This window comes from Erythrolamprus reginae, chromosome 1, assembly GCF_031021105.1.
Source record: "Erythrolamprus reginae isolate rEryReg1 chromosome 1, rEryReg1.hap1, whole genome shotgun sequence".
Classification (NCBI taxonomy): Eukaryota; Metazoa; Chordata; class Lepidosauria; order Squamata; family Dipsadidae; genus Erythrolamprus; species Erythrolamprus reginae.
This window is the reverse complement of record NC_091950.1, coordinates 402,749,956-402,762,745: the sequence shown is the minus strand read 5'-3', so window position 1 is coordinate 402,762,745 and position 12,790 is coordinate 402,749,956. Positions and strand designations below refer to the sequence as shown.

At 38.5% G+C, this 12,790-nt stretch overlaps 1 protein-coding gene across 1 annotated transcript in view; it reads right to left on the bottom strand.

The window, feature by feature from the left end:
* Positions 1-12,084, bottom strand: part of P2RX1 (purinergic receptor P2X 1) — a 61,400-nt gene extending 49,316 nt beyond the window's left edge. Inside the window, exon 1 of the mRNA XM_070735168.1 lies at positions 11,851-12,084. Within this exon, the coding sequence (XP_070591269.1) occupies positions 11,851-11,984 (134 nt within the window). The 5' untranslated portion in view covers positions 11,985-12,084. The remainder of the gene's footprint in view (positions 1-11,850) is intronic.
* Positions 12,085-12,790: the final 706 nt, after the last annotated feature.

Here is a 12,790-nt window from a genome sequence, read left to right as displayed (position 1 = left end):
CGTCAAAACCTACTTTAGATACAGGACTAAAATGAATCCGTCCTTATCGCTCAGCATGCCAAATTCTGATTCCCAGGCTTTCAAGAGTAGGGTAAAGGCCAGGTCAGTTATAAGCAGGAAATGTCTGGAAAGTTTTCTGTCTGCTGAAAATGCCCATATTATGTGATATTTGACTTATTCTGGCAGACGAAACCCAACAAAAATGATAAAAGGGCAAGATTTGCATAGATAAGAAATCAATCAAAACTTGAGCTTTGCACAGCAGCTGGAATTGTATTATGTAAGTTACTAGAAATGTATGAAATGCTGGCATTGTATAGAATGCTTAGAACGTTTAAAGTGTGGGATGTTTTTAGACAACGTATGAATCAGTAGTGGGTTCTAAAAACCCTTTGCTACCAGTTCGTGCGTGAGTTCTTGCATGTGGGGGACGCTTCCGAGAATGTGCAGCAAACCTATGCACAAAAGCATGTTTCCAAATGTAAAATAATGCACTTGGGGAAAAGGAATCCTCAATCTGAGTATTGCATTGGCAGTTCTGTGTTAGCAAAAACTTCAGAAGAGAAGGATTTAGGGGTAGTGATTTGTGACAGTCTCAAAATGGGTGAGCAGTGTGGTCGGGCAGTTGGAAAAGCAAGTAGGATGCTTGGCTGCATAGCTAGAGGTATAACAAGCAGGAAGAGGGAGATTGTGATCCCCTTATATAGAGCGCTGGTGAGACCACATTTGGAATACTGTGTCCAGTTCTGGAGACCTCACCTATAAAAAGATATTGACAAAATTGAACGGGTCCAAAGACGGGCTACAAGAATGGTGGAAGGTCTTAAGCATAAAACATATCAGGAAAGACTTAATGAACTCAATCTGTATAGTCTGGAGGACAGAAGGAAAAGGGGGGACATGATTGAAACATTTAAATATGTTAAAGGGTTAAATAAGGTTCAGGAGGGAAGTGTTTTTAATAGGAAAGTGAACACAAGAACAAGGGGACACAATCTGAAGATAGTTGGGGGAAAGATCAAAAGCAACGTGAGAAAATATTATTTCACTGAAAGAGTAGTAGATCCTTGGAACAAACTTCCAGCAGACGTGGTTGGTAAATCCACAGTAACTGAATTTAAACATTCCTGGGATAAACATATATCCATTGTAAGATAAAATACAGGAAATAGTATAAGGGCAGACGAGATGGACCATGAGGTCTTTTTCTCCCGCCAGTCTTGAGTCTTCTATGTACGGGTGGGCGGAGCCTCCCCCTACCAATGCTACTGGTTCTAATAACTGGTCCGAACTGGGAGCAGCCCACTGCTGGTATGAATGTCTGTGTTATTTTAATTTGTTACACAGGCCCTCTATACAATTTATGTATTTATTTATTAAATTTGTATGCCGCCCCTCTCTGTATACTCGGGGCGGCTCACAGCAGTAATAGAAAAACAATACACAATACAAATCTAATAATTAAAACTAAAAACCCATAATTTCAAAAAACATGAACACAACATACCATAGATAAACAATATAGGCCTGGGGAAGTTATCTCAGTTCCCCCATGCCTGACGACAGAGGTGGGTTTTAAGGAGCTTATGAAAGGCGAGGAGGGTGGGGGCAATTCTGATCTCTGGGGGGTGTAGGTATTATGCAGAACAACAATAACTATTTAGACAAATTATGAAAGAGTCATGAAAAGAGTTAGGGTTAGAGTTGGGATTAACCCTAACCCTTTATTGAAAAGACATCCGGTATGTGAAAATGTAAGAAGAAATGCGAAGTAAAATTTAGGACTTTCAACGATGAGAAAAAGATAAATATTATCTACTTGTTGCAACAAGAAAGGCTAAAATGGCATTTTGGTTGGGAGTGTTTTATACTTTGCTGGTTTGCCTTTTGGCACTGCATAGAATGCTTAGGATCATAGTTCCCTCTAAGCTGAGCAGTGAGCAATCGCTCACTTAAAAATCATCATCAACTCAGAGTTTTCCAAACCTGCCCAGAAGCCGAGAGGGAAAGAGTGTAAGGGAAGGAGAGAGAGAGGAAGAGAGGAAGAGAGAGAAAAAAGAGAGGAAGGAAAAGAAAAAGAATGGGAGTAAGGAAGAGAATAAGAAAATCAAAATCTAGTTTGAAACTAGCTCAACTATTTAAGTGGCATTTTGATATTGATAGAGTTGCCCTATTATGAGCTCACTGTTATAGACACACAGTACAGTATCTTATTTTGAAATTCTCTGAGGCAAAACAGGGTGGGTTTTTTATTTGTTTGTTTATTTGTTTGTTTGTTTGTTTGTTTGTTTGTTTGTTTGTTTGTTTGTTCGTTCGTTCGTTCGTTCGTTCGTTCGTTCGTTCGTTCGTTCGTTCGTTCGTTCGTTCATTCATTCATTCATTTATTTATTTATTTATTTATTTATTTATTTATTTATTTATTTATTTATTATTTCTGTGCCGTCCAGTCCCGAAGGGACTGCCGCTCAGACACAATACTTTTCCACCCACCCACCCACCCAAAAAATTAGAGGGAACACTGCTTAGGATATATGTGAAATATTAAGTATTTCATACTTTGACGTGCTTTGACGTTTCTGGCATTCTATAGATTTCCTAGGCATTCTGTAAAATGCCCAATTTCACACATAACATATTTAACAGCTTTGGAATTCAAACTCTAAGATTGAGAATCTTCAATCAACTACCCAACCAATCAATTTCTTAGATAGTAAAATCAGGTTACTGACAGTCTGACATACACACTGATTTATTTTTCAATTAAGGCAAGCCAATAGCTAATGCTATGAGAATCCAATAAGAATATTTACATTTTCCAGCAATGGTCACAGGCATGTACTCTGGAAGAAATTTACCAGTTAAGGCTTAAAGCAACAGGCTTTCTCTGCTATTTTTCCCCAGCAATAAGTAGAGTTTTTACCAGACAGACGCTAACTAAACATGGAGGTTTCATTTGGTTGTGGTGACTAATAAGGTTTTCCTCTGCTTCTCCTTCATGAATTTGTTTAGCCTTATGGGGGCTATTTCAATTGGAATTCAGCTTAACAGCCAATTCCATAAAATTGTCCTGTGTTTTCCTTGGCCTGCCCTACATTTACAATTTGCTGATCTCATTAGATGGCCTTGAATTCTAATATTGGGGGAGTGAAAGTTAAGGAAGGATGATTAATTGAGTTTGGGAGGGACTCCTATTCAGGCACCTCCCTGAATAACAGAATTTCAACTTCAGTTTATATTGGGGTGGGTTCCAGATTCTGCTGCTGCTGGATTCTTCAGTGATGCGCTGCGCGGGCATATTACACACCATGCGTGCATGTGCAGTAATTTTAAAAAGCTGCGCATACACAGAAACAAAAAACAAGATGGTGGCCTAAGGTGTCACCGAGAGAACAGCTTAGGGGCGTGGCAGGTCTGGGTCGTTAGCAGTTCCAGTGGCCCAGGACCCAAGTTACTAGCAGTTCTATAGAACTGGTCTGAACCGGTAGGAACCCAGAATTTATATTCTTGCAATGTTGTATTATTATTATTATTATTATTATTATTATTATTATTATTATTATTATTTATTAGATTTGTATGCCGCCCCTCTCCGTAGACCCGGGGCGGCTCACAACAGTAATAGCACAATATATAATTAAAAGTCACTAAAAAACCCTTATTTAAAAAGAAACATACACACAAACCTACCATGCATAAACTGTATAGGCCCAGGGGAGATGTCTCAGTTTCCCCATGCCTGGCGGCAGAGGTGGGTTTTAAGAAGTTTACGAAAGGCAAGGAGGGTGGGGGCAGTTCTAATCTCCGGGGGGAGCTGGTTCCAGAGGGTCAGGGCCACCACAGAGAAGGCTCTTCCCCTGGGTCCCGCCAGACGACATTGTTTAGTAGTCGATGGGACCCGGAGAAGGCCAACTCTGTGGGGCCTAACCGGTTGCTGGGATTCATGCAGCAGCAGGCGGTCTTGGAGATATTCTGGCTTTATGTTTCTGAACTCAAGATCGATTTACTTCTAAGTAGACTTGCCACAGGATTACAGATTGAGTTTGTACAACATTCCTAATTTGACTACTGAATTTCTAAATACACCAAACAGGAAACCAGATTAAGTCGATAATATTGAAACTGAACAAATGTAGCATATTGTGGTGAAGACAGCACTTGGCGCTAGCTGTCTGGTTAAGCCATTGTCTTCCTTCTTTCTCATCCTCTGGTCAGTCCAGGCGACAAATGCATTGCAAATGTATTGCATTAAGAAAAATGAAACATCTTTTGAATGTCTCTGTGATTTATAATCCCAAATTGCAAGAGAAAAGTAGAAAGAAATAATTAATCAGAGAGTGAAACTTGAAATTACAAAGTATCCCCAAAATCTTGGGATAAATCCTAAGAGTCTCTTCTTCCAAATTTTTAAACAGATGTGAAGCAAATATGTCATGACTTCTCTTTTTTGTTGAATTACAATTAACTAGAAATCATTAAAGATTTGACTGTTCTTAGTCTGGATTAAATTAAATTATGTTTATCTTTCATCTTTCTTTATCCAAGTCCAGTATTGAAAATTAACCTAAAGGTACATCACCCAAATCAAATGTCACTCTTGCTCAAATAACACTATGAACCTCTGGGATAGAAAAAAATGAAAAGATACAAGGATAAGCTTTTTTTTTTTTTTTAAGTTGTTACACCATTCCGGACTATTACACAGGAATAAGTAATTTTTAAAAAAAAAAATTGTAGGGAAATTTAGGTTTTTTAAAAAGTTTGTATTATGAAAACATATACATATAATAAAAGGTGATATTAGAGAAATTTGGATTTTAAAAGGATTTGGGGCTAAATGTTTATAGTTGTGACCATTAATGTTAATTGCTTAAAGGTACCTTCTATCTTAGGAAAGGTTCTGAATGAACCCATATATTTCTGAGATTGTCTTTTTAAAATAACACCAGTATTGAACCAAATCAATCTAGATTATTGCCCAGTTTATGGGAACAATAAAATGAATTTATATTGATCCACCCAGCCCTTATCCTTGCAATCATTCGTGCCAATTAATTATTACAGTGCTAAGGAGTAACTAGATCCTTCTCCTTTCCTCTTAATAGAACTATGTACAAGAGGTTTTACTCAAAGGGAAAACAAGGAGTTTTAGAGTAGTGTTTCTCAACCTCAGAAGCTTTAAAATTATAAGATTCAACTCCCAGAATTCCTCAGCCAGCTCTGGAGAACAGGTGTGGGGCTGAAGTAGGGAGGGTGCAGAAGTGGCTCATTTATACCTAGTTCTAGATTGTGAAGAATATCTACACATCTTTTTTGTTTCACTGGGGGGGAAAAAAGACCTATCCTGAAACTAAGCCCTAAGTTGATTTTTATACATGTACATTATTATTATTATTATTATTATTATTATTATTATTATTATTATTATTATCATTATCATTATCATTATCATTATCATTACTACTACTACTATTCTTTAAGGATGTTTTCCTATTCACCATCCCACCCTGTCATTCTCAGCCAGTTCTTCTGCCAAGTCTAACTTACTGTAGCTTCTGAGATAAGATGATTGAAGGACAATAATCGTAGGCAAAGGTGTGACTTCCTTCGTGCTAAGGAGTCACTTCTAGCAAAGCCTTCATTCCATCCCTCACTTACCATTCCCGTTGGGTGCATCTCCAGTCATTCTTGACCACGTTGGCTGGGGATAATAGCAGTTGGAGTCCAGCAGCAGCTAGAAGACCCCAAATTCCCTAACCTTGCCCTGATAGAACAAAGCCTTGTCAAATGAACTAGTAAAACCAGGAAGCTAAAATCTTAACAGTTTCTCTCTTCAAATATCGAGTTTTGAAAAGTGTTCAGCTTTCTTGCTCTCTCCCCCACCCCTCCTAAAAAGGTTTCTTTGGGGAAATGCTCCTATTGGAGGCTTAGATGGGAAAAACAGCTGTTTCCTTCAGCAAGCAGCCTGTGGGATCTATATTCTGTCCTTCTGTTTTGAAGGGCAAAAGGGGATATAGATGTTCCAGGGGAGCATCGACACCAGACTAACTTTTGACCTAACCATCAACACGGCTATTGATGTGGCACAGTGCCCATTACTGAGTTATTTCTGGGTTGTCACATTTTTAATCATTAGCATTATGAATATTTACTGTGCTGCTTACTTATTTTTTCATATCCTTGGACATGCAAAGGAAAAATAAAATTAGAATGTTAAATAGACCTACTACAAGGTGATTTCTTGCCTAATTTAAAAGGCATGTCAACATAGCAGCCAGAGAGCTGTTTTATCCATTCTTTGAATGAAGTGGGAAATAGACCTTGTTAGAATTCTGGATTATACAGGTTTGTGATGAAGGTTGGTATTTTTTTTAAAGTGCAACCATGTGCATATAGTATATTAGATAGGGAGAGAGCTATGATAAAGTTCCTACATACATACTATTTCATTTGCAAATGTGTTTTCAGAGATTTACACTATAAACTATAGATATAGACAACAATCACTTTCAGACCAATACATATAAATAGATATAGATCTCCCCACAATAATAGTCAAAGCCCCACTTCTTTTGGACCAATATAGCTGCCATGTTGACTTTTTTAACCACCCTGGATGCTCCTCCTGGATCTTCTCCAATTAGCACAGGGAATGCTAAACTACATAATTAATAATTGGAGGACAGAAGGAAAAGGGGGGACATGATCGAAACATTTAAATATATTAAAGGGTTAAATAAGGTCCAGGAGGGAAGTGTTTTTAATAGGAAAGTGAACACAAGAACAAGGGGACACAATCTGAAGTTAGTTGGGGGAAAGATCAAAAGCAACGTGAGAAAATATTATTTTACTGAAAGAGTAGTAGATCCTTGGAACAAACTTCCAGCAGACGTGGTAGATAAATCCACAGTAACTGAATTTAAACATGCCTGGGATAAACATATATCCATCCTAAGATAAAATACAGAAAATAGTATAAGGGCAGACTAGATGGACCATGAGGTCTTTTTCTGCCGTCAGACTTCTATGTTTCTATGTTTCTATGTTTCTATAATAATAATAATAATAATAATAATAATAATAATAATAATAATAATAATAATTTATTAGATTTGTATGTCGCCCCTCTCCGCAAATATGGAGAGATGTTTCACTTGATATTAGATTCATATGTCTTTTTAGTGCTGGAACAAATTGCTTTGGGTGGCAATCAGTGTGCAAAAAGAATACAAGAAAGTTTTAAAAAATGGTAGCTGCAACAATTTTTATATTGTCTTTCTTTCATGGTGGGGAGGAATAATTGTTGAATGGTGAAACAGAAATTCTGTTTCAGTCAAGCTTGGCGATGTTGGAAAAAACTCCTGTACAGCATCCTGAAGATCCTCAGCTTCCCACAAAAATTATTTAGAACAGTATTTCTCAACCTTGGCAATTTTAAGATGTGTGGACTTCAACTCCCCAAATTCCTGACTTAGAACACTTATTTATTACAATAGGATATCAATTCCTGAAGCAACAATATGCACAATTTCACAGCAAACTGTACCTGACAGCGTAAATATAATAATAGAAATAGTAATAGTAACAGTAACAGTAACAGTAATAATAATAATAATAATAATAATAATAATAATAATAATAATAATAATAATAGCAGAATTGAGGAGAAGCAGCTAGAGAAATTAGTGAAATATGAAGATCGAAAAATCGAGCTGCAACGACTCTGGCATAAGCCAGTGAAAGTGGTCCCAGTGGTACTTGGCACGCTGGGCGCAGTGCCAAAGGATCTCAGTGGACATTTGAAAACCATCGGAATTGACAAAATCTCCATCTGTCAATTGCAAAAGGACGCTTTACTGGGATCAGCAAACATAATTCGTCGCTACATCACTCAGTCTTAGGTGCTTGGGAAGCGCCTGACTGGTGATGAAATACGAAATCCAACATAGTGATCTTGTTTGCTGTGTTGTATTGACATAATAATAATAATAATAATAATAATAATAATAATAATAATAATAATAATATAACAGAGTTGCAAGGGACCTTGAAGGTCTTCTAGTCCAACCCCCTGCTTAGGCAAGAAATCCTACACTACTTCAGACAAATGGTTATTCCAACATCTACATAAAAACTTCCAGTGTTGGAGCATTCACAACTTCTGGAGGCAAGCTGTTCCACGGATTAATTGTTCTAACCGTCAGGAAATTTCTCTTTAGTTTTAAGTTGTTTCTCTCCTTGATCAGTTGCTTGTTTCTTGTCCTGCCCTCAGGTGCTTTGGAGAATAGCTTGACTCCCTCTTCTTTGTGGCAACCCCTGAGATATTGGAACACTTTTATCATGTCTCCCCTGGTCCTTCTTTTCATCAAACTAGACATACCCAGTTCCTGCAACCATTCTTCATATGTTTTAGCCTCCAGTCAACCTAATCATAAAGTCTTTTTTATATCAAGTTAAACTCTAGTGAGTATCGGGGTGCACAGTGTATCCACAGAGCTGGCCAATATTTTTTTTCTTTTGGGATATTTTCTCACCTTTCCAGTCTAGTCTCTAACTAGTCTGCCATCCAATTATTACTAACTTCAGTGACTTAGAAACATAGAAACGTAGAAGACTGACGGCAGAAAAAGACCTCATGGTCCATCTAGTCTGCTCTTATACTATTTTCTGTATTTTATCTTAGGATGGATATATGTTTATCCCAGGCATGTTTAAATTCAGTTACTTATGGACGTGGATTTATCTAGCACGTCTGCTGGAAGTTTGTTCCAAGGATCTACTACTCTTTCAGTAAAATAATATTTTCTCATGTTGCTTTTGATCTTTCCCCCAACTAACTTCAGATTGTGTCCCCTTGCTCTTGTGTTCACTTTCCTATTAAAAACACTTCCATCCTGGACCTTATTTAACCCTTTAACATATTTAAATGTTTCGATCATGTCCCCCCTTTTCCTTCTGTCCTCCAGACTATACAGATTGAGTTCATTAAGTCTTTCCTGATACGTTTTATGCTTAAGACCTTCCACCATTCTTGTAGCCCGTCTTTGGATCCGTTCAATTTTGTCAATATCTTTTTGTAGGTGAGGTCTCCAGAACTGAACACAGTATTCCAAATGTGGTCTCACCAGCGCTCTATATAGCGGGATCATAATATCCCTCTTCCTGCTTGTTATACCTCTAGCCATGCAGCCAAGCATCCTACTTGCTTTCCTTACTGCCTGACTGCAGTGTTCACCCATTTTGAGACTGTCAGAAATCACTACCCCTAAATCCTTTTCTTCTGAAGTTTTTGCTAACACAGAACTGCCAATGCAATACTCAGATTGAGGATTCCTTTTCCCCAAGTGCATTATTTTACATTTGGAAACATTAAACTGCAATTTCCATTGCTTTGACCATTTATCTAGTAAAGCTAAATCATTTACCATATTACAGACGCCTCCAGGAATATCAACCCTATTGCACACTTTAGAGTCATCGGCAAATAGGCAAACCTTCCCTACCAAACCTTCCCCTATGTCACTCACAAACATATTAAAAAGAATAGGACCCAGAATAGACTTCACTATTCTTAGCTTTGGATTGCCCACCCCTAGCCTGCTCCTAATTTTTACTATGCACATGTATTGCCTGCTCCTGTTTTGTACTGGTTTGGAGTATCTGAGTCTTTAAGGCCGGGATAGTACAGGTAGTCTTTGAATTAGGACTAGAGGTTTTACAACCATTTGAAGTTATGACGGGTTTTTTGCATAGAGCAGAATTGAATCCTTTGATAGGCAGCTCTTTCAGCCAGAGATGAGAGTATATTTAAAGCAGGATCGAAAATAAAGTAAAGGTGCTTTTTCAAAAAGCAACTGGATTTTATTTTTCCCTTTTCGCTTCTCATCCAAGAAGTCCTTCTCGTCTCTTTAGTTCTTTTGAAAAAGCACCTTTGGAACAATCATAACTTGGATGACTGAGAATCTCCATAGACGTCAAGAGTGAAGGTTTGTTGCGCAATTCCCACCCCACAATCCTGACCTTGCCAAGATGAATGACAACTGGCCAGGTTTTGAAAGAAGGCTTAAAGTGAAAGGGAGTAGAAACCTTAGCACAGCTGGAAGTCTGGGTCCGGGTCCGCCTTCTGCCGCACGAATTGCCCCCACCCTCCTTGCCTTTCGTAAGTTCCTTAAAACTCACCTCTGTCGTCAGGCATGGGGGAACTGAACTACCCTTTCCCCCCCTAGTCCTATACAATTTATGCATGGTATGTTTGTGTGTAGGTTTGGTTTTAAATAAGGGTTTTTAATTATTTTAAACATTAGATTTATTATATGCTGTTTACTACTGTTGTTAGCCGCCCTGAGTCTACGGAGAGGGGCAGCATTCAAATCAAATCAAATCAAATCAAATCAAATCAAATCAAATCAAATCAAATCAAATCAAATCAAATCAAATCAAATCAAATCAAATCAAATCAAATCAAATCAAATCAAATCAAATCAAATCAAATCAAATCAAATCAAATCAAATCAAATCAAATCAAATCAAATCAAATCAAATCAAATCAAATCAAATCAAATCAAATCAAATCAAATCAATAAACCAAACAAACAAACAAATAAGTCTTGCTAAACAACAACTCCAACTTGGGAAGAGCTGACTCCTGTTGCAGATGTGAGTAGAAGTCCTACGTTTTAAATCTAGCTGCTCCACAAAGAATCGGCCAAGAGGGGGATATATATGGACACTATCAGGAGATGGCTGCCATGTGCAACTCCATACGTTTAAATGGATTTTCATAGCCTATATAGGCAGCAAAGGGCCGCCATCACCGATACCTACCGGTACCCCTCCTCGGTGCTTCCTGGGGCCGGCGTGGGTGCACATGGCCCAACACAAGATTTCGCTTCTGTGCATGCTCCTGAAGTGAAATCTTGCATGATTTTGGCAATTTTCACCGATATTTTTGCTTCCGCACATGTGCAGAAACGAAAAATCACCAAAAATCACCAAAATAACACAAGATTTCTCTTTAGGCGCATGTGCACAGGTGAAATCTTGTGCGCGCACACGTTGGGGGTATGGAGGTGTGTATGCATCTCCATTTTTTCTAATGGATTGCCGATCCCACCCGTACCGGCTCATCACTGTATATAAGACTTTTGCCATCAATTGCATTTTAAAATCCTTGAGACCATCAAAAACTAAAAATGCTCTTTGGTTCCTTACAGTAGATGACCTTGATCAACCAAATGTCTGCTGGTTAATCACGAGCATTGATAGCAATAGCACTTAGACTTACCCTGTTTCCCGGAAAATAAGTCACCCCCGAAAGTAAGACACAGGAGAGGTTTCGTAGAATTGCCTAATATAAGGCATCCCCTGAAAGTAAGACGTAGGAGACGTTTCGCTCTGCAGCATTCCCGAACAGAACATATATAACACTGCTGTCCATAAATTGCATCCCCAAATGCTGCATCAATCAGATTTAAAACACATCCAACACGCATCCAACATGCGGCTGCGTGTTTGGATGTGTTTTTGCTGCAGCAGGATACAGGATACAATTCATTGAAAACAAATAAGACATACCCTGAAAATAAGACATAGCACATTTTGGGAGCAAAAATTAATATAAGACGCTGCCTTATTTTTGGGGAAACATGGTATGTACTGCTCCCATAATGCTTTTCAGCACTCTCTGGGTGGTTAACGTCAGCTTATTGCCCCCAGTAATCTAGTCCTCATTTTATCAACCTCACAAGGATGGAAGAACGGAAGACTGAGTCAGTTATTAAACAGATGGGATTCATAGACTGGGCTCCAAATGAAAGAACCGAATGGCTCCTTTGCCTGGTTCTAAACACTTACCCAATGATGTAGCAAAGGACCACCAGCTGGATCAGTCGGAAGGTTAAGCCCACCTTCTTGTTGTGCACCAAAACCATCCTTGGGGTGTCATATTCAAATAGAAAGGAGGAGATTTTTTCTGTGAATTTATTCATAAGGAATAGCTGGTGTGGATGGCTGCAGGCCAGAGTCTTCTGCTGATGGATTCTCCCAAAGTTTGTCTTTCTCACGTTCTGCTATTTTCTTTCACTTCTCAGCAGGCTCTGTGGTCTTACCCTGTAAGCAGCAGCAAAGAGGTTCCCCCCCACACACTTACTGGGTGTAGTAGTTTACTTTACATCTCCTTAGATGGTCTGGGGGTGGGACAGGGCGTGTTTACTGAGTGGAGGCAGTTTTGCAAACAATCACCCAAGAACAGCTGAACAGGAAAGATTCATTTTTGCATCCTGCTCTGCGCAAGGATAGAAGGGAGTGATGATTCCAAAGGTTAGAATGGTTTTTTTTAAAATAATGGACGACCTCCATATGTTTCACAAATTAAAATATGAAAAGCTTCTGTTATCCTAAGTCTATTAACTTCACTGCAGAAAATATGACTTCAGCTACCGATGATCAATGCCTGGAACCTACTACCTGACTCTGTTGTTTCTTCCCCTAACCCCAAGATCTTCAACCTTAAATTATCTACTGTTGACCTTTCCCCTTTTCTAAGAGGTCTGTAAGGGGTGCGCATAAGCGCACTATTGTGCCTAACGTCCCTGTCCTTCTGTCCCATTAGCCTTTTTATCACCTCTTTATACTTTGTTATGTTAATACAAACTATAATTCTATACTTGTATGACAAATATAAACAAACAAACAAATAAATAAAAGTTCAGGGGGTAACACTTTATTTGTTCATCTCAGAAGGAGTTTGGGTTTTGGGGTTAAAATGCAATTCAGATTCCTAGGCTTGCCAGAA